This window comes from Cherax quadricarinatus, chromosome 45 (assembly GCF_038502225.1).
Source record: "Cherax quadricarinatus isolate ZL_2023a chromosome 45, ASM3850222v1, whole genome shotgun sequence".
Taxonomy (NCBI): domain Eukaryota; kingdom Metazoa; phylum Arthropoda; class Malacostraca; order Decapoda; family Parastacidae; genus Cherax; species Cherax quadricarinatus.
The window spans coordinates 17,101,981-17,129,253 of NC_091336.1; the positions used below are offsets into that span (position 1 = coordinate 17,101,981).

A 27,273-nucleotide genomic window follows, 5' to 3' on the forward strand; every position below is an offset into this window, starting at 1 on the left:
ATTAGGTTATCCTCGGTCACTAACCTTCTGGGTTAATAATCCGAATAAAATCTTTGTAGCTCATAACTGTATCTCCCTGTGAGGTGTAGGTCTCGTCAACCAGCAATTCACGCAATTCGGTAATTATAATTATTATAATCGTGGGGAGTGTTAAACCCATAGGGATTATACAGCGCCTGTAGGGAAGTAGGGATGGAAGGTATTCAGGCTTAATTCAGGGAACCGGAGCACAGATCCAATTCCCTAGATCAAAAGCCTTCACCAGCGTCAAGGAACCTCCCTTGAGGGGTGATTTCGGTAGAACTTATAACGGCTCCTCCAGTGAGTCATCCCTTAAACCCAACAAACACCGAAATTACGAAGTGTATCTTTTGTGTCTATCATCTGTAATTCATTATTACTTCCATACCGCTGCTGTTACAGTTTTGGTCGTAGCTTTGAAATTTCACACCATTTTCCTTACAATAATTAAAAGAATGAAGCTTATTACACATAATATGTTGACCAGCAAAGGGATGAAAAACGTGATAGAAGGATTTCCGTTAAAGATACAGGTAATCTTCCACATTTCCTAACACACTTAATACAACCAGAAATGCTTGCCAGTAACATATCTAGGGCTGGTTTTGAGTCTTCCAAGCCTAGTCTATAAACTGTGAGGTTCCTTGATATAGATGAATGGCTCCTGAGCTAGGAAGTAAAGACCTGAGCTCTTAATTCCTTGACTCAACATTGAATTCCTTCAGTTACCTCCAGGCGCTGGTGAGGGGCTCTTGATCTAGGGATTTGGATCTGCGCTCCGGCTCCCTGAATTGAGCCTGCATACCATCCCCCTCACATGCCCTGTATAATCCTACGGGTTTAGCGCTCCCCCGTGATTATAACCTCCAGGTGCTGTATGACCACTACGGGTTTAGTGGTTCCCCATGAATGTAATATTAATAATATTGTTTATAAACTGGCCACTCAAAACTAGGGATTCCCAGCCCATGATGATGCTTCAGGTCACTTGTTCTATCTAGGCTGGAATATTGCTGCACACTAACAGCACCTTTCAAGGCAGGTGAAATTGCTGACCTAGAAAATGTACAGAGAACCTTCACGGTGCGCATAAATGAGATAAAACACCTCAATTACTGGGAGCGCTTGAAGTTCCTAAACCTGTACTCCCTAGAATGTAGGTGGGAGAGATATATGATTATGTACACTTGGAAAATCCTAGAGGGATTAGTACCAAACTTGAACATGAAAATCACTCCCTATGAAAGCAAAAGACTTGGCAGACGATGCAACATCCTGCCAGTGAAAAGCAGGGGTGTCACTAGCATGTTAAAAGAACACAATAAGTGTCAGGGGCCCAAGACTGTTCAACTGTCTCCCAGTTGTCTTCAAGTAGGCACTGGAGAAGCACCTAAAGTCAGTACCTGACCAGCTGGGCTGTGGTTCGTATGTTGGATTGAGTGTGGCCAGCAGTAACAGTCTGGTTGATCAGACCCTGATCCACCATGAGGCCTGGTCACAGGCCGGGCCGCAGGGGCGTTGAACCCCGGAGCTCTCTCCAGGTACCTGATGTAGCGTGAATAGTCTTTAACAAACTACAATATTTGATAGCTACAGAGCGAATAGGCACTAATGATTTCTGACAGGAAATTATTATTATGGTGGAGTGCTAAACCCAAAGGGATTACACAGTGCCTGTTGGAGGGAGATGGAAATCATTTAGGTAATTGGCGGCCTGGCCACAGACCAGGGTGTGGGGGCGTAGAACCCTGGAACTCTCTCCAGGTAAATAGTAGATCAAATTCCCTAGATCAAGAGTCCCTCACCAGCATCAAGGAACCTCCTTTGAGGGATTCTGACAGGAAAAAGAAAAAATCACATTTTACAGATGGTTGTAATACTTGTTATTCTTGGTGTTTCAAACCATATCTAAATTGTCTGGTGGCAAATCTGATTTTGAATCATTGACAGCGAGTTATCTAAGCGGCAGGTTCGGTGACTTGATAAAATATAACTGCATTACCCAACAAAATTTAGGTTTAGGTTAGGTCAGTTCCTGCCAATAGGTTTACTAAATTTATATGTGGGAAAAACTTATTCACTACTAGGAAAATGTCTCAGATTTCTGACCAATCTACATAATTTACACAAGTTACTATATATGATAATCTGTATAACTGTATTTATGTGTACAGTGGAACCTCAAAAATCGAACTGCTCCCAACACGACCAATTATGTAAGTGTATTTTTGTAAGTGCTTTTATAAGTGTATTTTTGAGGGTCTTAAATGGACTAATCTAATTTACATTATTCCTGATGGGAATAAATTCATTCGGTAAAGGCACTCGAACAGCCTTCTGGACCGAAGAAAGTTCGATATTTGAGGTTCCACTGTACCTGTTCCTAAATGAACTTACGACTTGGCAATTTTGGAGAAATCACTGACATTCCATATACTATATCATAATATTGAGTTAGATAAAGGAGTAAGAGATTAGCCAATTATCACCACTATAAATACAGTGGACCCCCGCATAACGATATTAATCCGTTCCTGAGAGCTCATTGTTATGCGAAATTATTGTTATGCGAATTAATTTTCCCCATAAGAAATAATGGAAATCAAATTAATCCGTGCAAGACACCCCAAAGTAGGAAAAAAAAAATTTTTACCACATGAAATATTAATTTTAATACACACAAACTGAAAAAGACATGCACAGTTACATGACACTTACCTTTATTGAAGATCTGGTGATGACTGATGGAATGGGAGGAGGAGAGAGTCTTAGTGTTTAGAAGGGGAATCCCCTTCCATTAAGACTTGAGGTGTCAAGTCCTTTTCCGGGGTTACTTCCCTTCTTCTTTTAATGCCACTAGGACCAGCTTCAGAGTCACTGGACTTCTGTCGCACAACATATCTGTCCATAGAGGCCTGTACCTCCCGTTCCTTTATGACTTTCCTAAAGTGGTTCACAACATTGTCAGTGTAATAGTCACCAGCACGGCTTTCAATAGCTGTGTTAGGGTGATTGTCATCAAAAAAGGTTTGCACTTTAAGCCACATTGCACACATTTCCTTAATCTTTGAAGTAGGCAACTTCTTCAATTTCTCTCTCCCCTCCTCCGAAGCAGTTTCCTCAGGTGTGGCCTCATGCTGATGAAGATGATCTAGCAGCTCATCAGTGGTTAGTTCTTCATTGTCCTCCTCCACCAGCTCTTCCACATCATCCCCACTAACCTCCAACCCCAAGGACTTTCCCAATGCCACAATGGATTCCTCAACTGGCATAGGATTCCCAGGGTTAGCCTCAAACCCTTCAAAATCCCTTTGGTCTACACATTCTGGCCACAGTTTCTTCCAAGCAGAGTTCAAGGTCCTCTTAGTCACTCCCTCCCAAGCCTTACCTATAAGGTTTACACAATTGAGGATATTAAAGTGCTCTCTCCAAAACTCTCTTAGAGTCAATTGAGTTTCTGAGGTCACTACAAAGCACCTTTCAAACAGAGCTTTTGTGCACAGTTTTTTGAAGTTTGCAATAACCTGCTGGTCCATGGGCTGCAGGAGAGGAGTGGTATTAGGAGGCAAAAACTTCACCTTAATGAAGCTCATGTCCCCACAAAGTCACTCTGCCACGTCTGTAGGATGACCAGGGGCATTGTCTAACACCAGGAGGCACTTAAGGTCTAATTTCTTTTCAGTTAGGTAATTTTTCACATTGGGGGCAAATGCTTGGTGTAACCAGTCATAGAAAAAGTCCCTAGTGACCCATGCCTTACTGTTTGCCCTCCACAGCACACACAAATTAGCCTTGAGGATATTCTTTTGCCTGAACACTCTGGGAGTTTCAGTGTGATACACTAATAAAGGCTTCACTTTGCAATCACCACTAGAATTGGAACACATGAGAAGAGTAAGCCTGTCTTTCATAGGCTTATGTCCTGGGAGTGCCTTTTCCTCCTGAGTAATGTAGGTCCTGCTTGGCATTTTCTTCCAAAACAGGCCTGTTTCATCACAATTAAACACTGGTTCAGGTTTCAGTCCTTCACTGTCTATGTACTCCTTGAATTCCTGCACATATTTTTCAGCTGCTTTGTGGTCCGAACTGGCAGCCTCACCATGCCTTATCACACTATGTATGCCACTACGCTTCTTAAATCTCTCAAACCAACCTTTGCTGGCCTTAAATTCACTCACATCATCACTAGTTGCAGGTATTTTTTTAATTAAATCCTCATGCAACTTCCTAGCCTTTTCACTTATGATCACTTGAGAGATGCTATCTCCTGCTATCTGTTTTTCATTTATCCACACCAATAAGAGTCTCTCAACATCTTCTATCACTTGCGATCTCTGTTTCGAAAACACAGTTGAACCTTTGGCAAGAACAGCTTCCTTGATTGCCGTTTTCTTGGACACAATAGTAGCGATGGTTGATTGGGGTTTACTATACAACCTGGCCAGCTCGGAGACACGCACTCCACTTTCATACTTAGCAATGATCTCTTTCTTCATCTCTATAGTACAGTGTAATTCTCACCCTTATTCCTGTAGGGTTGGCACTAGAAGCTTTCTTGGGGCCCATGGTCACTTATTTTGCAGATAAAATCACCAAAAACACTGTAATAATACGAAATGTTCCGATTGTATGCTTGGATGTTACCGCGGAGGCTGGCTGGTAAACAATGCCACCGGCGGAACATGTGAGGCTGGCTCAGGCCGCACATTAGACGCGTCTCGGACGAATAGCGTTGAGCGGGTTTTTTAGCGGTATGCGAGGCAAAATCTTAGCGATAAAATGTATTGGTATGCGGATTTAACGTTATGTGATGCCAACGGTATGCGGGGGTCCACTGTATGTCCTAGACTAGTCTCGTATAACATTTCATCTAGCCATTGCAAAGTGAGAATACAATCTTGAGATTTTAGGTGATAACAGTTTGTTTGCACACTGACGATACATACCGAGGGACAGGGTTTGATCCTCGTCATGGGTGGAAACGATGGATATGTTCTCATATGCCTGCTCCTGTTCACCTAGCAGTAAGTTGATATCTGGGTGTTAACTGACTATTGTGTGGTTGCATCCTGGAGGAGAGTATTAAAGGATTCGAATAGAAATAATAGTCCTCGATGACAAACTGACTATTGGGTTATCTTGGGTTAATAAAACGAACAGATTCATCATCAACAACAATTAAGCAATTTGCCATTTCCTGTGGGTTTATTTGGATGTGCCTAAATGGTTCAGTAAGTTTTACTTTATATATATTTAGGTATAGTATTACATAAGTTTAATTTTTAACAGTAGTATTATGGGTAAACAAGTGTTATTGGCATGCATGCACATGCGCGCACACACACGTCGTGTCGAATAGGTAAAATTGGTCAATTAGCAAGAACTCATTTAAAATTAAGTCCTTTTTAAAATTTTCTCTTATATGTTTAAAGATAGTTCCTTTGTATAAAGGCAAAGGGGACAAAAGAGAGTGCAAAAATTATAGGGGGATAACTCTGTTGAGTATACCTGGTAAAGTGTATGGTAGAGTTATTATTGAAAGAATTAAGAGTAAGATGGAGAATAGGATAGCAGATGAACAAGGAGGCTTTAGGAAAGGTAGGGGGTGTGTGGACCAGGTGTTTACAGTGAAACATATAAGCGAACAGTATTTAGATAAAGCTAAAGAGGTCTTTGTGGCATTTATGGATTTGGAAAAGGCGTATGACAGGGTGGATAGGGGGGCAATGTGGCAGATGTTGCAGGTGTATGGTATAGGAGGTAGGTTACTAAAAGCAGTGAAGAGTTTTTACGAGGATAGTAAGGCTCAAGTTAGAGTATGTAGGAAAGGGAGATTATTTCCCAGTAAAAGTAGGCCTTAGACAAGGATGTGTGATGTCACTGTGGTTGTTTAATATATTTATAGATGGAGTTGTAAGAGAAGTAAATGCGAGGGTCTTGGCAAGAGGCGTGGAGTTAAAAGATAAAGAATCACACATAAAGTGGGAGTTGTCACAGTTGCTCTTTGCTGATGACACTGTGCTCTTGGGAGATTCTGAAGAGAAGTTGCAGAGGTTGGTGGATGAATTTGGTAGGGTATGTAAAAGAAGAAAATTAAAAGTGAATACAGGAAAGAGTAAGGTTATGAGGATAGCAAAAAGATTAGGCGATGAAAGATTGGATATCAGATTGGAGGGAGAGAGTATGGAGGAGGTGAATGTATTCAGATATTTGGGAGTGGACGTGTCAGCGGATGGGTCTATGAAAGATGAGGTGAATCATAGAATTTATGAGGGGAAAAGGGTGAGCGGTGCACTTAGGGGTCTGTGGAGACAAAGAACTTTGTCCTTGGATGCAAAGAGGGGAATGTATGAGAGTATAGTTTTACTAACGCTCTTATATAGGTGTGAAACATGGGTGATGAATGTTGCAGCGAGGAGAAGGCTGGAGGCAGTGGAGATGTCATGTCTGAGGGCAATGTGTGGTGTGAATATAATGCAGAGAATTCGTAGTTTGGAAGTTAGGAGGAGGTGCGGGATTGCCAAAACTGTTGTCCAGAGGGCTGAGGAAGGGTTGTTGAGGTGGTTCGGACATGTAGAGAGAATGGAGCAAAACAGAATGACTTCAAGAGTGTATCAGTCTGTAGTGGAAGGAAGGCGGGGTAGGGGTCGGCCTAGGAAAGGTTGGAGGGAGGGGGTAAAGGAGGTTTTGTGTGCGAGGGGCTTGGACTTCCAGTGGGCATGCGTGAGTGTGTTTGATAGGAGTGAATGGAGACAAATGGTTTTTAATACTTGACGTGCTGTTGTAGAGTGAGCAAAGTAACATTTATGATGGGATTCTGGGAAACCGGCAGGCCGGACTTGAGTCCTGGAGATGGGAAGTACAGTGCCTGCACTCTGAAGGAGGGGTGTTAATGTTGCAGTTTAAAAACTGTAGTGTAAAGCACCCTTCTGGCAAGACAGTGATGGAATGAATGATGGTGAAAGTTTTTCTTTTTCTGGCCACCCTGCCTTGGTGGGAATTGGCCAGTGTGTTAATAAAAAAAAAATGTGTAAAGATATATTTTTTTTCACTTACGTTAATGTAAAAATTAATCTTGTACCAAAAGAACCTTAGAAAACTTACCTAACCTTGTTATAACAAGCCCAATTTAATTTAGCCTAATTCAACTAAATGTATATTAGATAAGTTTATAATAATTTAATAAACAAACACAATGAAATATATTTTTTTAGTTAGGTTTAGAATGATTTTTGTGAAATTATTGCCTACACAAATTTTCGCTTGCCTTACTCGGCAAGAAGAGCATTGCTATTTAGCCCAAAATTGCAAGTTTTACCTATTCTGCACGACACATATATATATATATAGTACATTATGGTAGCCCATTAGGATAGCCCATTTAAATCATTATTACCATTGAGGTCCTCGGTTAAATAGCTGTCTGTACGTATTTTACACTAGCCATGTATTTTTTTTTTTTAGTATTTTCACAAAGATGACAAAAGTAGTTTTTTTTATTACATTAGCCTTGTATTTTATTTATTTTTTTCACAAAGATGACAAAAGCAGTTTTTTATTAACACAAATAGATACCAAATAATGATCATTGTAACAAAAATCATTTGTTTTCCTTTGTAGGCAGAGGAAGTACGAAATGTAGACATTGAATTTGACCGAGAGTTCATCTCCAGAATGGTTCCTAAGCTTGACTGGAATGCCCTTATATTTGCTGCACAATGTGTAAGTTGTCATTTATTGACATTTACAAAGTTTCATTATTGGCATTTAATAATAATACTAGTAAGACTAAACCTAATAATATCTAATGAAAATAATAATAATAATGTTCAATAATAGTATTTATGAATATATTCAGGGAAACCAGTTAGACTATAGATCTTCCAGAAATGAGAGGTACAGTACCTGCACTCTGGAGGGGTGTGGATATTGCAGTTCAGAGAACCATCTGAACTATGATGTCTGTGCCTTTCTGGCAAGAGAGTGATTGAATGAGTAATGTAAAAGTGTTTCTTCATTTTTGGGTAACCTGTTTTGGTGGGAAATGCTCGGTGTGTTAAAAACAATAATAAATATACAGTGGAACCTCAGTACTAGAACTTAATTCGTTCCAGAAGGCTGTTCGAGTACCGAATTAATTTTTCCCAACCAATTTTCTTTTTGGTTGGCTGTTATCACTAATCTTTGTAGGCCCCATGGTGACTTATTTACAAATAATATAAAAAAACACCAAAAATGTGAAGAAACATGAAATAGTTTACAGTGAAGCTCTGGCAGGTTGTGTTTGTTTGGTCGAGTGCTGAACAAATGACTGAACAAAGCATTCATATATGTACTGAATTATTCGAGTACCGAGGTTCCACTGTAAAGCTTCGATTTAATGGACTTCAGAAATATAGGACAAAATCGGCTGGGTCAATGGATTATGAAAGAACATTAAAGTTCGTTGATTACAGAATTGACTGTTACTGATATGATCATGGCAAAATAATCCCATCTCTATCCACCACAATTGTCATTATCAGTCACCTGGTCTTATCTGTTAGTCCATTAAATCTATGGTTACTGTTAGGATAATTTTTTTTCTACCGTGTAAGTGTAGAAGTGATACAGATTTTGAAAGAAGCTTATTGCATGCACAGCATTTTCTGGCAGACTTAAGGCTAAAACTACTTAATAATAAAAAGTGTTATATATGGTTGTGAAATTGTTTAATAAGCTTGTGAGTTCAGTACAGGATAATGACATGTAAAATCTGGTCACAGTTTACAACTAAAAGGAATTAGTTGGTAATATTATTAAATTATGCACAAATCAAAATTTATAGTTGGATGGGTAGGATGGAATGCATTGGTAATAATAGTGATGCAATGAAAGTTGAAGGTAGGTAGTAAATAAAAAAGAAATTGGGGCAGGATTAAAGAAAAGGGATATACAGTGTAATTAATAAGGTATCAGCAAAATGTAATAACTTCATAGGAATTAAAGAAATTTGTTGATAAAAATTTGTTTTTAGTGAATTAGTATATAGAATTTGGTTATTTAGGCACAGAAGAGTACAGTATATTGGAATTTTTCAATTCATATAATAAACTATTCCACATTTTTAGTACTGTACTTTAATTTTCATAGAATTTAAAAAATGTTCAGATTAACATGAGGGATATCAATGAGGTATATTTGCTTCCACTGTGCTTTGTTAAAATTTTCCAGGAAATGTCTTAGGTGAACATCAACATCAGTGTAGCTTCTCTAAGATGTGAACAGTAACATAACGGCTTATTTCTCTGTGTGCCTTCTGTATATACTTATTTACATCCTCCTTTATTCTTATGAATACAAATATCGATCCTGACATTAACCTCTTATTAAACTGCACAGATGATCCTGACAGTAATTGCCATTACTACACTGCTAGTCAGGCTAAAACTCAACTCAGTGCCAGCAAGAACATAACAATTTTTGACTACAGTGTTAGATTATTGAGTAAACACTGTGATGACCTCCTTGCACTACTGAAGTCTCTAAATGCTGCTATAACTTTCATTATTCTTACTGAAACCTGGCTCAAACAAGATTTGACGGACATATTTACCATACCTGGTTACACAGCCATACATAACTGCAGGCCTGACCAACTAGGAGGAGGAACTGCTATCTACTACTCTGATGAACTGGAATGTATGAAATTTACTTGCACAAGGGACGACAATGGTGAATATTTAATAGCTAAATTCGCATCAAAAAACTAAAAAAAAAAAAAAAAACTATAACACTTGGAGCAGTCTACAGATTACCACACACAAATACTTACACTTCTAGTGGTAACCTTAAAAACATGATAACTAACTCAAGAGCTGAATAAACACCACCTGATACTTACAGGAGACTTCATCATAAACCTCATCCATGCAAGTAACCCTCCAGTAGTTGATTTCACAAACACTATGAACAACTGCTTGCTACTACCTTTTATAACTAAGCCAACAAGAATCTCTGAGACAAGTGCTTCATTACTTGACCATATCTGGACCAACGGGATATCTCCACTAGAAGCAGGTATAATCACAGACAACACTACAGACCACTACCCCACCTTTCTCATAACCAACTTATGTAAACTGCCTCAAGACTCGAGAAAGATCTCATTTCGCCTGCATGATGAGTCATAAGTAAATAATATAATATTAGCAGTAGGTGACATTGATTGGCAGAGAGAGCTGGCTGACAGCAATAATATTGACAAAGATGTCAAAACATTTTTACATAAAACCCAAAACCTTTATAATGTGCATTGTCCGATCAAAATGAAGCAGATCACAGTAAAGACTAAACAGCCCATAGCTAACAAATAGTATCCTCAAATCCATTGATAAAAAGCACCAATTTGAAAAATTGTTCATATTAGGCCTGATTACTAAAGATATGACATTAGTACCCATAAAACTAATATGAAAATAAGAGCAAATGAATTTTGAAAATAGATTTATTGAAATAAAAAGTGATACGAAAAGGACCTGGCAAACCCTCTCCAAAATTTTGGGCTCTTGAAAACTGTCTAGAAACAGAGAGAGAAACTTAAAACCAAATGAACCTCACATACAGCCTTTAGATATGGCCAACAAACTTAATGTCTTCTTCTCTACTGTAGGATCAAAGCTAGCAAGCAAAATTCAAAGTTCAAATACTCAGCTGAAAGACTACCTCACTGGCTACTACCCAAATATTCTAGATCTAGCTCCATCTGATTCTAATGAAGTCTTACTCATCATTAAAAAACAAAGCAGGAGATCTAAATAACTTGCCACCATTCATATATAAAAAAGCAGCTCATGTCCTGTCACCCATTATTGCAACACTGTTTAACAAATCTGTTGAGTCCTCAACCTTCCCATCCACTCTTGAGTAAGCAAGGGTTACCCCGATCCTCAAAGGAGGTGATCCAAGTGATCTGAACAACTATAGACCTATATCAAACTTGCTCTTACTGTCTAAAATATTCGAACAAATAATACACAAATGACTTTACTCCTACCTTATATCCAACAACATACTTAACACATGCCAGTTTGGGTTTAGACCAAAAAAAGTACAAATGATGCTATTATACAAATGTTTGAACTAATATATACAGTCCTCGATGAAAATGAATATCTACTAGGGGCTCTTCACTGACGTATGGAAAGCATTTGAAACAGTGGACCACAATCTCCTGCACCTAAAACTAAATCATTACAACACATCAGAGGACATTCCCTTGATTACCTAAAATCATATCTTAACGATAGACACCAGTACGTATATGCAAATGGAGTCAACTCCACTATCCAGCCTGTAGCTTTCAGAGTGCTCCAGGGTAGTGTCCTAGGCCCACTCCTCTTTCTGATCAACATCAGTGATCTCCCCAGTGCATCTCGACTCCTTAAATAAGTTCTATTCGCAGATGACACTACTTATGTCTACTGCCATTCAAACCCAGCTATACTTAGAGACACTGTAAACAATGAGTTGCTAAAAATATATATGTGGATGATGACTAACAAACTCACTCTCAACACAAGATGAAACATACTTCATACTGTTTGGAAATGCCTTAAATATCCAACTTAATATATCGATAAATGGTTCCCCTATTACAAGACACACTGAGGCTAAATTTCTAGGTCTTCTACTTGACAATAATCTTAAATTTCATTCCCACATCCAGCATATATCCAAGAAAATTTCCAAATCAGTAGGCATCCTTTAAAAGATATGATACTATGTACCCCAAACGACATTCCTTACCCTATACCACTCTCTAATATGTATATCCCTACCTCACCTATGGTATTTGTGCCTGGGTATCAACTACAGCCAACCACCTTAAACCTTTAATAACCCAACAAAAAGCTGCTGTGCAGATGATTACCAGCTCCTGTGCCAGACACAACAACTCACTACTTTTCAAAAGCCTGAACCTACTAAATATGAGACATACACTCATATTATTGTGCCTACTACATATACAGAACATTAAACTCCAATATAAACCCTCCACTTAAACTTCCCCTTGATATCTACAACAGAATGCACAATCACAATACAAGGCACAAAGCACTCTTCGATATCCCTCATATCAGTCTCACAGTATGCAAAAAATGCAATGCAGATAAAGGGCCCGAAGATCTGGAATTCACTACCTGAACCGGAAAAGGATCCCATGACTACCTACAAATTTAGGGCTATGCATAAAAATCATCTCATCTCTCAATACTAACCAAAACAACTGATCAGTTTGAAGCAACTCTCCCAAATATATTATATGACCTCTAGTTTATTAAACATCTGCCAATCCATGAAATACATATGTATTACTGTCTGGACCATTAATTGTAATATTGTTTTTATTATGTGCAACTTCAAGATTATTATTCTTATAAACCTACACCTTGACTACCTTGCATTAGTATTAAGATAAAATAAAGATTTATTAAAAAGTTAACCACTCTTATCTTGTCTAGATTTACGTAGTTATTATGTACTAGGATTAGTCTGCCTGAAATGCCCTGGCATGATAGCGGCTTTCTTTGTACTTAACAAACCAAAATTGTAATTACACATTGTAAACTTTGCAAAGAAATAAAATCTTTATTCTTTAAGGCATTTATATTTACAGTATATTGAAGGTATCCTACATGGAATATATGTTATTCCTTGATGGCTTTTTTTTTTTTTTTCCTAATATACAATACAGTACTGACTGAATGTTAATGAAGTAAAAATAGTTTTTATTATACTTCAGGTGGGTCACCAGGAGGACTTGCCTGAGATTTTGCCTGAAGGATATGAAAATGATGATGACTTACTGAAGAAGCTACATCACATTCTTTTGGAAGTAAGAGTCTCAGGATAAGAGTGGGTTTAATACAGTAGTGCCTCTGCATTTGCTACATCATTATTTGTGAAAGGGGTCAGCTGTGGCATCCAGAATTGTCACTGTAGTTACTTCACTGCTGTGGGGAGTAGCAGTCGGAGCAGCAGCAGTGGAGTGTTGATCTCCAGCCTTCCCTCCTCTAGTAGACAACATTATTGCACTCTCATGCATAGATAATAAAGTTATATTGCACAGATAATCTGGATGTTTCGTGGAATGTTATTGTTTCTTATTAGTGAGAGAGGGTGTTTGGGTTTGCAGCAGCTGCCCAGTCAGTAGTACATACTGGTGGTGATGGCCAATGCATTCACTAACTTCCCCCTCCACTATACTGCTTCAGGGTTAGTAGTATATACTAGTGGTGATGGCCAATGCATGCACTAGCTGCACACTCCACTATACTGCTTTGGGATTCAAGATTGCTAAGGCTTTTTCCATAATTGCATGATCTCCAGGAATGTAACCCCCACAAATATAAAGGCTCTACAGTATTTGTTTATGGTATTAATTTTCTTAGAAATTGAAAATTTTATTTAATGTATTGTATACATACAGTGGACCCCCGCATAACGATCACCTAAGAATGCGACCAATTATGTAAGTGTATTTATGTAAGTGCGTTTGTACGTGAATGTTTGGGGGTCTGAAATGGACTAATCTACGTCACAATATTTCTTATGGGAACAAATTCGGTCAGTACTGGCACCTGAACATACTTCTGGAGAGAAAAAATATCGTTAACCGGGGGTCCACTGTATTAGGTTTTTTATTAGTACTATGCAAATATTGTACACAGTTGCTTATAACTCGCTCAAATGTTTCTTTAAATTTTGTACTAGTATGTAAGAATCTTTTTTTTTTTTTTTTTTTTAACCAGCCGTATCCCACCAAGGCAGGGTGGCCCAAAAAGAAAAACGAAAGTTTCTCTTTTTAAATTTAGTAATTTATACAAGAGAAGGGGTTACTAACCCCCTTGCTCCCAGCATTTTAGTCGCCTCTTACAACACGCATGGCTTACGGAGGAAGAATTCTGTTCCACTTCCCCATGGAGATAAGAGGAAATAAACAAGAATAAGAACTAGAAAGAAACAGAAGAAAACCCAGAGGGGTGTGTTACCTGGAGTTTACCTGGAGAGAGTTTCGGGGGTCAACGCCCCCGCGGCCCGGTCTGTGACCAGGCCTCCTGGTGGATCAGCGCCTGATCAACCAGGCTGTTGCTGCTGGCTGCACGCAAACCAACGTACGAGCCACAGCCCGGCTGATCAGGAACTGACTTTAGGTGCTTGTCCAGTATGTATGTATATGCTTGTACTTGTATGTGCAGTGTGACCTAAATGTAAGTAGAAGTAGCAAGACGTACCTGAAATCTTGCATGTTTATGAGACAAAAAGCTGTATAGCCCTTGTGGCTTAGCGCTTCTTTTTGATTATAATAATAATATGAGACAAAAAAGGACACCAGCAATCCTACCATCATGTAAAAAAATTACAGGCTTTCGTTTTACACTCGCTTAGCAGGACTGTGGTACCTCCCTGGGTGGTTGCTGTCTACCATCCTACTACCTATAGAATCTGCTTATATGTACTATTATTTTTTCTTGTTATGTGTGGATATTCTGTACTAGATCATTTCACAGCTGTGTATTTTATTAGTATTAAATAGTTTAAATCTGTTAAAAATGTTGTACATACCCTGGGCATTCACAAAAACTGTTTTGGGTTTGCACTTTTTTTTTTATTTTTTTTAAGAAAATATATTGTATAGCATGTGCCATAAAAGACAACTAAAATGCTGGGAGCAAGGGGCTGCATAAATTACTAAATGTAAAAAGAAAAAAACTTTCTTCTTTTTCGAGTTGCCCCCCTGCCTTGGTGGGAGATGGCTGATGTGTTAAAAAAAAAAATACATCAACTATAACTTCCTTTCACTCTAATACATGTTCTCCATACTTCTGCCCTCATATTAGCACCCTCTTACCATGCAGCATTTCTTATGAAATAATAATCAACTGATTTTAATTTATTAGAATAGTACACCGAAAAAAGATGCTTTGTTCACTAAAAAAACTATGACTACTTTTATATATTACAGGTGGAAGTTATCAATGGATGCCTCGAATGCCCAGAAACAAAAAGAAAGTTTCCTATCAGCAATGGAATACCAAATATGCTACTGAATGAAGATGAAGTGTAATACATGTTTAAATATGATGCATGAGCTGCAAATGGAGGACATATACCAATAAATTAGTATGCTTTTAAATAAAAGTACAAGACTATTTTGTGTGATTTCATTATTTTAAATCTAGATTATATACTAATAACAATTAGTATATAAAAAATTATAATACTGTAAATATTGATTATATTCAAGGTTGAGTGCTAGACCTGTAGGAGTTACACTTTTGGGAATCAGAGCAATGAAGTTTAATCACAGGAAATGGTGGCTCCAATTCCTTGGATCAAGAGTTCTTCATCATCATGGTATAAAGTAAATAACATCAATATTTTTTTTTTTTCTTTTAACAAACCAGCCGTATCCCACCAAAGCAGGGTGGCCCAAAAAGAAAAACTTAAGTTTTTCTTTTTAAATTTAGTCATTTGTACAGGAGAAGTGGTTACTAGTCCCTTCCTCCCGGCATTTTAGTCGCCTCTTACAACATGCATGGCTTATGGAGGAAGAATTCTGCTCTACTTCCCCATGGAGAATCGATAAATACATAGTAAAAAAAAATAATTGTAGAGGATATTTGAGAGCAGAGCTCTGCTTGTAATAAATGGAATAATTTGTAATACCCCTTAAGGGAGGTACAGTACCTTCATGAGAGTGAGGGGCTGTTGTCCCAAGGAAATTTACCTATCCTTCCCTTCCTTTGAACCTGACTGCCTCCTATTCTCTGGGCACTGTATGACCCCTTACAAGTTAGATTAGATTTTGCCACCGAAGTGGCTAGTTTATTGTGCACCCCATATCCATCCTGTGGACGGTAGCGCGAGAGCATATGGATACACAAAAGGCCTAGGAACTAGGCCCCAAAGGGTTAACAGGAATACATATGGATTTATATCTACATATCTATAGTTCACTTATCTGTTACAAGCAAATTTAGGAAATTTGCTTAGTATATCTGGTATCTTATTTTCATTAATAAGATATCTTGACATGTCACATAGGTTATTATACTGTCTGTCTCTGTATTCCTCAATAAGTGGACAATTAAGCACATAGTGTTCAAGAGAGTGACCATATGCCTGATCACATAATTTACATTTAGTTTGATCATCATCTGTGTGTCTCCCAAACTGCCAGAAGTACTTGTAACCAAGCCTAAGCCTGGCCACTACAACATCAGTCAGTCTGTTCACATTGCAAGTTGCTCCATAAACATACTTATCTACGTTCATGTTATCATAGTGGGTTATAGATCTACTCAGGCTTCTAACTGCATTCCTATAACAATCATTTTCATTATTTACTTCTCTCCTAATATTATTCCTAATGCTAGACACAGTTATACCAAAGTTATATTCTACATTCTCCTTCTCGATACTCTTCTTGGCTAACATATAAACTTTATCATGAAGGAGTAATCCAATGTGTGATGGGATCCATAGCAATTGTACATTAATTCCTTTGTCCCTAATTTTTGAGTATCTATACCTGGCTTCCCCAATGAGCATGTTGTTGGAGTCATTATATGAGCCAAGAGCCTTCAATGATGACATAGAATCAGTAATGATGATAGAGTCAAGCTCAGTGTCATAGGTTAGCTTTAGCGCCATTAGGATTGCAAACAATTCAGTTTGCAGTGTAGACGCCCAGTTGTTAATTCTTATGCCTAACTCAACAAATTTATTATCGTTCTTAACTAGGGAGGTGGCAACAAGAGCAGATGCAGCCCTGCCAGAAGACTCCTGTTTAGATCCATCAGTGTATATAACTTCTGATAACTTGTTACTACCAGCTAGGTGAGAAATTTCTTCTTGAGCAGTTGCTCTAACAAGAGATTTAAGGAAGGGATTACTAGCAATGAGCTTCTTGGGAGGGACTTGTAGGTATGTGATATTAAATGAACACATCTTCCATGGAGGGGTGAAATGCTCTTGTTGCCTACAGTGATACAGTTCATGCAGGTTATAAAACTTAATGCAATTGCACGTTTTCACAATCCATTTAGATCTGTGTGTATTTACCTCTAGATACTTGGTAAGATTCACTGTGACAGTGTCTGGTTCGTTTCTCAACATTCTAATACCGAGTACAGTGTTAATTTCAACAATCCTATCACTGATACTAGAAATACCAAGCTCCTTCCTCATGTTAAGAACTTTTGTAGATCTGGGACAGCCAAGAATAATCCTGAGAGCTTCATTTTGCATTAACTCCAAGGGTCGGAGAGAACTTTCTCTAGCTAATATCAACATGGGAGCAGCATAATCAATTAAGGACCTAACATAGGCTATGTACATCATTCTCACGATTCTCACATTTGCACCATAGTTGGGATTGTAGCCAGCGTGCTCACACATGAATATAATAATGACATTTGTTGCAGGCTAATCTGTCAAATTTAATGTGCATAATCTATTGAATGGGTATGAAATTCAGGTATAATTTAAACAGTAATCTGAGAGAATCAAGCAAAGCCAAGCACTAAACCCATAAGGGTCATAAATTTGAGAGGATAATGTGCTTTAATCAGTCCTGGCACTCCAGGATAAATTATGTATATCCTGGGCTTCCTGTTTGTCTTGGACTTACTTCGTCACTCCAGGATTTTTGCTTCACTTTTGCAAGTTTTCTGCGTCCTTGGGTCACTTGTGTTCGTATCGCTCATGGGCTGCTTATAGCACTTCTAGACCTCCCACAAATATCAGTCCTCAAGCAGTTTGATGTAATAATCGAGGGGTTTGTGATATACCGGTGGTTTGCTAACCTTATAGCGAGTATTGATCCATAGCTGCTCTCCGTAAACTGAGAACGTTACCCCCTCCACTGTGGCCAGGACTGGATTAATGTAGTTAGGATCATAGTATGCTAACTTAAACCCTCGCTCTCTTAGGCCACGGTAAAAGCTAAAACAAACAAAACAATTTAGACATTATAAATGGTCCCTTGAGTCAGCATACATAGCCTAATCAACACTCAGATATGAATAGCTCAGTATGTACATATCTTAAACCATTTGGCTATAAATGTCCCAGCTTCTTTGCTGGTTGCTACTAGTTTCACTCTCTCCTGGCTACAAGAGCCTTGTTGTACCTCTTCTTAAAGCTGTGTGGATCTCTCCTCTCTCCCTTTTGTGTGTGTGTGTGTATGCGGGGGCGGGTTGTGAGTGAGTGTGAAAGAACGAATGAATAAATGTTTAGGTGCTCTTGAAATTATTTTACCAATCTTTCTTTTCTTTCAAAAAACTGGCCATATCCCACTGAAGCAGGGTGACCCAAAAAGAAAAACAAAAGTTTCTCTTGTTAACTCTAGTAATGTATACAGGAGAAGGGGTTGCTAGCCCCTTGCTCCCGGCATTTTAGTCGCCTCTTACGATACACATGGCTTACGGAGGAAGAATTCTGTTCCACTTGCCTATGGAATATTTTACCAATTTTTTTATTTTTTTTTTTTCAACAAGTCGGCCGTCTCCCACCGAGGCAGGGTGACCCAAAAAAGAAAGAAAATCCCCAAAAAGAAAATACTTTCATCATCATTCAACACTTTCACCACACTCGCACATTATCACTGTTTTTGCAGAGGTGCTCAGAATACAACAGTCTAGAAGCATACACATATAAAGATACACAACATATCCCTCCAAACTGCCAATATCCCAAACCCCTCCTTTAAAGTGCAGGCACTGTACTTCCCATTTCCAGGACTCAAGTCCGACTATATGAAAATAACCGGTTTCCCTGAATCCCTTCACTAAATATTACCCTGCTCACACTCCAACAGATCGTCAGGTCCCAAGTACCATTCGTCTCCATTCACTCCTATCTAACACGCTCACGCACGCTTGCTGGAAGTCCAAGCCCCTTACCCACAAAACCTCCTTTACCCCCTCCAACCCTTTCGAGGACGACCCCTACCCCGCCTTCCTTCCCCTATAGATTTATATGCTTTCCATGTCATTCTACTTTGATCCATTCTCTCTAAATGACCAAACCACCTCAACAACCCCTCTTCTGCCCTCTGACTAATACTTTTATTAACTCCACACCTTCTCCTAATTTCCACACACCGAATTTTCTGCATAATATTTACACCACACATTGCCCTTAAACAGGACATCTCCACTGCCTCCAACCGTCTCCTCGCTGCTGCATTTACCACCCAAGCTTCACACCCATATAAGAGTGTTGGTACTACTATACTTTCATACATTCCCTTCTTTGCCTCCATAGATAACGTTTTTTGACTCCACATATACCTCAACGCACCACTCACCTTTTTTCCCTCATCAATTCTATGATTAACCTCATCCTTCATAAATCCATCCGCCGACACGTCAACTCCCAAGTATCTGAAAACATTCACTTCTTCCATACTCCTCCTCCCCAATTTGATATCCAATTTTTCTTTATCTAAATCATTTGACACCCTCCTCACCTTACTCTTTTCTATGTTCACTTTCAACTTTCTACCTTTACACACATTCCCAAACTCATCCACTAACCTTTGCAATTTTTCTTTAGAATCTCCCATAAGCACAGTATCATCAGCAAAAAGTAACTGTGTCAATTCCCATTTTGAATTTGATTCCCCATAATTTAATCCCACCCCTCTCCCAAACACCCTAGCATTTACTTCCTTTACAACCCCATCTATAAATATATTAAACAACCATGGTGACATTACACATCCCTGTCTAAGACCTACTTTTACCGGGAAGTAGTCTCCCTCTCTTCTACACACCCTAACCTGAGCCTCACTATCCTCATAAAAACTCTTTACAGCATTTAATAACTTACCACCTATTCCATATACTTGCAACATCTGCCACATTGCTCCTCTATCCACTTTATCATATGCCTTTTCTAAATCCATAAATGCAATAAAAACTTCCCTATCTTTATCTAAATACTGTTCACATATATGCTTCAATGTAAACACCTGATCTACACATCCCCTACCCACTCTAAAACCTCCTTGCTCATCCGCAATCCTACATTCTGTCTTGCCTCTAATTCTTTCAATTATAACCCTACCGTACACTTTTCCTGGTATACTCAGTAAGCTTATTCCTCTATAATTTTTACAGTCTCTTTTGTCCCCTTTCCCTTTATATAAAGGGACTATACATGCTCTCTGCCAATCCCTAGGTACCTTCCCCTCTTTCATACATATATTAAACAAAAGTACCAACCACTCCAACACTATATCCCCCCCTGCTTTTAACATTTCTGTCATGATCCCATCAGTTCCAGCTACTTTACCCCCTTTCATTTTACGTAATGCCTCACGTACCTCCCCCACACTTACATTCTGCTCTTCTTCACTCAAAAAAGATGGTATACCTCCCTGACCAGTGCATGAAATTACTGCCTCTGTTTCTTCCTTAACATTTAAAAGTTCCTCAAAATATTCTCGCCATCTACCCAATACCTCCATCTCCCCATCTACTAACTCCCCTACTCTGTTTTTAACTGACAAATCCATATTTTCCCTAGGGTTTCTTAACTTGTTTAACTCACTCCAAAATTTTTTCTTATTTTCATTAAAATTTCTTGACAGTGCCTCTCCCACTCTATCATCTGCTCTCCTTTTGCACTCTCTCACCACTCTCTTTACCTTTCTTTTACTCTCCATATACTCTGCTCTTCTTATAACACTTCTGCTTTGTAAAAACCTCTCATAAGCTACCTTTTTCTCTTTTATCACACCCTTTACTTCATCATTCCACCAATCACTCCTCTTTCCTCCTGCCCCCACCCTCCTATAACCACAAACTTCTGCCCCACATTCTAATACTGCATTTTTAAAACTATTCCAACCCTCTTCAACCCCCCCACTACTCATCTTTGCACTAGCCCACCTTTCTGCCAATAGTCGCTTATATCTCACCCGAACTTCCTCCTCCCTTAGTTTATACACTTTCACCTCCCTCTTACTTGTTGTTGCCACCTTCCTCTTTTCCCATCTACCTCTTACTCTAACTGTAGCTACAACTAAATAATGATCCGATATATCAGTTGCCCCTCTATAAACATGTACATCCTGGAGCCTACCTATCAACCTTTTATCCACCAATACATAATCTAATAAACTACTTTCATTATTCAATATCTGTATGTATGTATATATATATATATATATATATATATATATATATATATATATATATATATATATATATATATATATATATATTTAAAAAAAATATATATATATATATATATATATATAATTTTTTTTTTTTTTCAACAAGTCGGCCGTCTCCCACCGAGGCAGGGTGACCCAAAAAAGAAAGAAAATCCCCAAAAAGAAAATGCTTTCATCATCATTCAACACTTTCACCACACTCACACATTATCACTGTTTTTGCAGAGGTGCTCAGAATACAACAGTTTAGAAGCATATATGTATCAAGATACACAACATATCCCTCCAAACTGCCAATATCCCAAACCCCTCCTTTAAAGTGCAGGCACTGTACTTCCCATTTCCAGGACTCGAGTCCAACTATATGAAAATAACCGGTTTCCCTGAATCCCTTCACTAAATATTACCCTGCTCACACTCCAACAGATCGTCAGGTCCCAAGTACCATTCGTCTCCATTCACTCCTATCTAACACGCTCACGCACGCTTGCTGGAAGTCCAAGCCCCTCGTGTACAAGCACATATATACACACCCCTCTGGGTTTTCTTCTATTTTCTTTCTAGTTCTTATTCTTGTTTATTTCCTCTTATCTCCATGGGGAAGTGGAACAGAATTCTTCCTCCGTAAGCCATGCATGTTTAAGAGGCGACTAAAATGCCGGGAGCAAGGGGCTAGTAACCTCTTCTCCTGTATATATTACTAAATGTAAAAGGAGAAACTTTCGTTTTTCCTTTTGGGCCACCCCGCCTCGGTGGGATACGGCCAGTGTGTTGAAAGAAAGAAAGATATATATAATATATATATATATATATATATAGGAAGGCCCCGCTTTACGGCGTTTCACTTTACGGCGTTCCGCTAATACGGTCATTTCAAATTATGACCAAAACTCGCTATACGGCTCCCCCCACCTGACTTTCTAATACGGTCACCGCGCCCCACCTTGTTTGTTTACATTCTTCGTGAGCTCAGTAAGCACTAAGTCTCTCCATTTTGTCTGGAAACTCCAAAATTTCAAATGTTTTTAAAAGTTATTTCATATTTTATATATACTCTGATAATTATACTTATGTATACCTGTACTTAAATAAACTTACATACTGTGCTGGCATGCAGGTACACATTAAAATCAGTAAGAGTGTCTTATGTCTCCAGACGTCATATTAGTAATGATAATAATAATCATCGAGTCTCATTTAAATGTCGTATATTACGTTAAATACACATTTTCATTAATCCATCTATGATATTTTTTCAAAATTATATAATAAACACGATACATAACATAAAAAGATGATAAATACACCCCCACAATAGAATAAATAAACATAAATATGAGATGTGGTAGCAGACGACTTGCACAAGTGACGCCATATTAGAAATGCTAATAATAATAATAATCACCGACTCATTAAATGTTGTATATTACGTTAATATACACATTTTCATTAATCCATCCATGATATTTTTTTCAAAATTATATAATAAACACGATACATAACATAAAAAGATGATAAATACACCCTACAATAGAATAAATAAACATAAATATGAGATGTCGTAGCCAGATAACTTGTACAAGTGATGCCAAGAATAACATTTTCTCTAATGTAACAAGAGAAAATGTGTTACTGGGGGTAACTGTAGAAAATTATTCCTTTCGTATGTATGTAAGTTTATTCAGGTATACACAAATACAGTTACATAGATTATCATACATAACAACATATGTGTAGAGAACCTAGGATAACCCAAAAAAGTCAGAGTGACTTATTTCCATTGCCTTCACTCAGAGCATCATTTCTTCTCAAAATGATGTTACATGAGAATGGGAGTGTTCTTCTTTATTTATTCTACCGTATCAATGTAGAGACAACCTGTACACAATGTAACTTGTACACAAACCAGACGTGTACACTTCGTTTACAAAACTTACCTGCGCCTGGTTTCTTTACATAACTCTGTGCCTGTCCTCTCTCATGCACTCATTCTTTCTCTCTCTCATTTATTCGTTTTATCTCATTTACTTACTCCTGACCCTGCATTAAGACTACAAATATTTTAAGGTAAGTAATGAGTGAACTGTATATACATTTTATCGCTCTGGGATGCTTAAATGTAATAAGAATATTATGTGTAGGTGGGTTGGCCTGGTATGGTAGCCCGGCTGACTACCATACATACCACACTTGATTTTTTACAATAAATACTACTCATCTCACCCTATATTTTAAGGTAAGTAATGAGTGAACTGTATATACATTTTATCGCTCTGGGATGCTTAAATATCATAGAATTGTATGTGTGGGTGGGGTGGCCTGGTTGACTACCATACATACCACCCTTGATTTCTTACAATAAATACTGCTGTATAGCCCTTAAATACTATTTGTCTCACCCTAGATTAAGACTATAAATATTTTAAGGTAAGTAGTGAGTGCACTATGTGTGTATTGTACTTTTTTATTGTTTTTTGATGCCTGGTTCTATTGCTAACTTAATATATGTTAGTGTAAACTTATTATCTAGTGTTTGTATGCATTTGTAAGCGGAAAAAAGGGTGTTCCACTTTACGGCGGTTTCCACTTTACGGCGGCAGCCTGGAACCTAACCAGCCGTATAAGTGGGGCCTTCCTGTATATATATATATATAAATATATGTATATATATATATATATATATATATATATATATATATATATATATATATATATATATATATATATATATATGTATATATATATATAATATATATATATATATAAATGTATATATATACATATATATATATATATATATATATATATATATATATCTTTCTTTCTTTCAATATATATATATATATATATATATACAAGAAGAAGAAGAAAATTGTCAAAGTGGGAAGTCTGAATGTGCGTGGATGTTGTGCAGATGATAAGAAAGAGATGATTGTGGATGTTATGAATGAGAAGAAGCTGGATGTCCTGGCTTTAAGTGAAACAAAGCTGAAGGGGGTGGGAGAGTTTCAGTGGAGAGGAATAAATGGGATTAGGTCAGGGGTTTCAAATAGAGTTAGAGCTAAAGAAGGAGTAGCAATAATGTTGAAGGATAAGCTATGGCAGGAAAAGAGGGACTATAAATGTATTAATTCAAGGATTATGTGGAGTAAAATAAAGATTGGATGTGAAAAGTGGGTTATAATAAGCGTGTATGCACCTGGAGAAGAGAGAAGTGTAGAGGAGAGAGAGAGATTTTGGGAAATGTTGAGTGAATGCGTGGGGGGTTTTGAATCAAGTGTGAGAGTAATGGTGGTTGGGAATTTCAGTGCTAAAGTGGGTAAAAATGTTATGGAGGGAGTAGTAGGTAAATTTGGGGTGCCAGGGGTAAATGTAAATGGGGAGACTTTAATTGAGCTATGTGTAGAAAGAGATTTGGTAATAAGTAATACATATTTTATGAAAAAGAGGATAAATAAATATACAAGGTATGATGTAGCACGTAATGAAAGTAGTTTATTAGATTATGTATTGGTGGATAAAAGGTTGATGGGTAGGCTCCAGGATGTACATGTTTATAGAGGGGCAACTGATATATCGGATCATTATTTAGTTGTAGCTACAGTTAGAGTAAGAGGTAGATGGGAAAAGAGGAAGGTGGCAACAACAAGTAAGAGGGAGGTGAAAGTGTATAAACTAAGGGAGGAGGAAGTTCGGGTGAGATATAAGCGACTATTGGCAGAAAGGTGGGCTAGTGCAAAGATGAGTAGTGGGGGGATTGAAGAGGGTTGGAATAGTTTTAAAAATACAGTATTAGAATGTGGGGCAGAAGTTTGTGGTTATAGGAGGGTGGGGGCAGGAGGAAAGAGGAGTGATTGGTGGAATGATGAAGTAAAGGGTGTGATAAAAGAGAAAGAGGTAGCTTATGAGAGGTTTTTACAAAGCAGAAGTGTTATAAGAAGAGCAGAGTATATGGAGAGCAAGAGAAAGGTAAAGAGAGTGGTGAGAGAGTGCAAAAGGAGAGCAGATGATAGAGTGGGAGAGGCACTGTCAAGAAATTTTAATGAAAATAAGAAAAAATTTTGGAGTGAGTTAAACAAGTTAAGAAAGCCTAGGGAAAGTATGGATTTGTCAGTTAAAAACAGAGTAGGGGAGTTAGTAGATGGGGAGATGGAGGTATTAGGTAGATGGCGAGAATATTTTGAGGAACTTTTAAATGTTAAGGAAGAAACAGAGGCAGTAATTTCATGCACTGGTCAGGGAGGTATACCATCTTTTAGGAGTAAAGAAGAGCAGAATGTAAGTGTGGGGGAGGTACGTGAGGCATTACGTAAAATGAAAGGGGGTAAAGCAGCTGGAACTGATGGGATCATGACAGAAATGTTAAAAGCAGGGGAGGATTTAGTGTTGGAGTGGTTGGTACTTTTGTTTAATAAATGTATGAAAGAGGGGAAGGTACCTAGGGATTGGCGGAGAGCATGTATAGTCCATTTATATAAAGGGAAAGGGGACAAAAGAGACTGTAAAAAATATAGAGGAATAAGTTTACTGAGTATACCAGGAAAAGTGTACGGTAGGGTTATAATTGAAAGAATTAGAGGTAAGACAGAATGTAGGATTGCGGATGAGCAAGGAGGTTTCAGAGTGGGTAGGGGATGTGTAGATCAAGTGTTTACATTGAAGCATATATGTGAACAGTATTTAGATAAAGGTAGGGAAGTTTTTATTGCATTTATGGATTTAGAAAAGGCATATGATAGAGTGGATAGAGGAGCAATGTGGCAGATGTTGCGAGTGTGGTGAAAGTGTTGAATGATGATGAAAGTATTTTCTTTTTGGGGATTTTCCTTCTTTTTTTGGGTCATCCTGCCTCGGTGGGAGACGGCGGACTTGTTGAAAAAAAAAAAAAAAAAAATATATATATATATATATATATATATATATATATATATATATATATATATATTTATATATATATATATATATATATATATATATATATATATATATATTCAACAAGTCGGCCGTCTCCCACCGAGGCAGGGTGACCCAAAAAAGAAAGAAAATCCCCAAAAAGAAAATACTTTCATCGTCATTCAACTCTTTCACCACACTCACACATTATCACTCTTTTTGCAGAGGTGCTCAGAATACAACAGTTTAGAAGCATACACATATAAAGATACACAACATATCCCTCCAAACTGCTAATATCCCACACCCCTCCTTTAAAGTGCAGGCATTGTACTTCCCATTTCCAGGACTCGAGTCCGGCTATATAAAAAAATAACCAGTTTCTCTGAATCCCTTCACTAAATATTACCCTGCTCACACTCCAACAGATGGTCAGGTCTCAAATACCATTCATCTCCATTCACTCCTATCGAACACACTCATGCACGCCTGCTGGAAGTCCAAGCCCCTCGCACACAAAACCTCCCTTACCCCTTCCAACTTTTTCGAGGACGACTCCTACCCCGCCTTCCTTCCCCTACAGATTTATACGCTCTCCATATCATTCTACTTTGATCCATTCTCTCTAAATGACCAAACCACTTCAACAACCCCTCTTCAGCCCTCTGACTAATACTTTTATTAATTCCACACCTTCTCCTAATTTCCACACTCCAAATTTTCTGCATAATATTTACACCACACATTGCCCTTAGACAGGACCTCTCCACTGCCTCCAACCGCCGCCTTGCTGCTGTATTCACAACCCAAGCTTCACACCCATATAAGAGTGTTGGTACTACTATACTTTCATACGTTCCCTTCTTTGCCTCCATAGATAACGTTTTTTGTCTCCACATATACCTCAACGCACCACTCACCTTTTTTCCCTCATCAATTCTATGATTAACCTCATCCTTCATAAATCCATCCGCCGACACGTCAACTCCCAAGTATCTGAAAACATTCACTTCTTCCATACTCCTTCCCAATTTGATATCCAATTTTTCATTATCTAAATCATTTGATACCCTCATCACCTTACTCTTTTCTATGTTCACTTTCAACTTTCTACCTTTACACACACT

At 38.1% G+C, this 27,273-nt stretch overlaps 2 protein-coding genes across 2 annotated transcripts in view; one reads left to right on the plus strand and one right to left on the minus strand.

The window, feature by feature from the left end:
* Positions 1-305: 305 nt before the first annotated feature.
* Positions 306-15,215, plus strand: Trmt112 (tRNA methyltransferase subunit 11-2). Its single transcript, XM_053785210.2, has 4 exons — positions 306-554; positions 7,642-7,743; positions 12,806-12,898; positions 15,029-15,215. Exons 1-4 carry the CDS (start codon positions 477-479, stop codon positions 15,128-15,130), a joined length of 375 nt encoding a protein of 124 aa, XP_053641185.1. The 5' UTR covers positions 306-476; the 3' UTR covers positions 15,131-15,215.
* Positions 15,216-17,433: 2,218 nt separating this feature from the next.
* LOC128694810 (uncharacterized) overlaps positions 17,434-27,273 on the minus strand; it is a 52,150-nt gene continuing 42,310 nt past the window's right edge. The window contains exon 7 of the mRNA XM_070094341.1: positions 17,434-18,012. Within this exon, the coding sequence (XP_069950442.1) occupies positions 17,811-18,012 (202 nt within the window). The 3' untranslated portion in view covers positions 17,434-17,810. The remainder of the gene's footprint in view (positions 18,013-27,273) is intronic.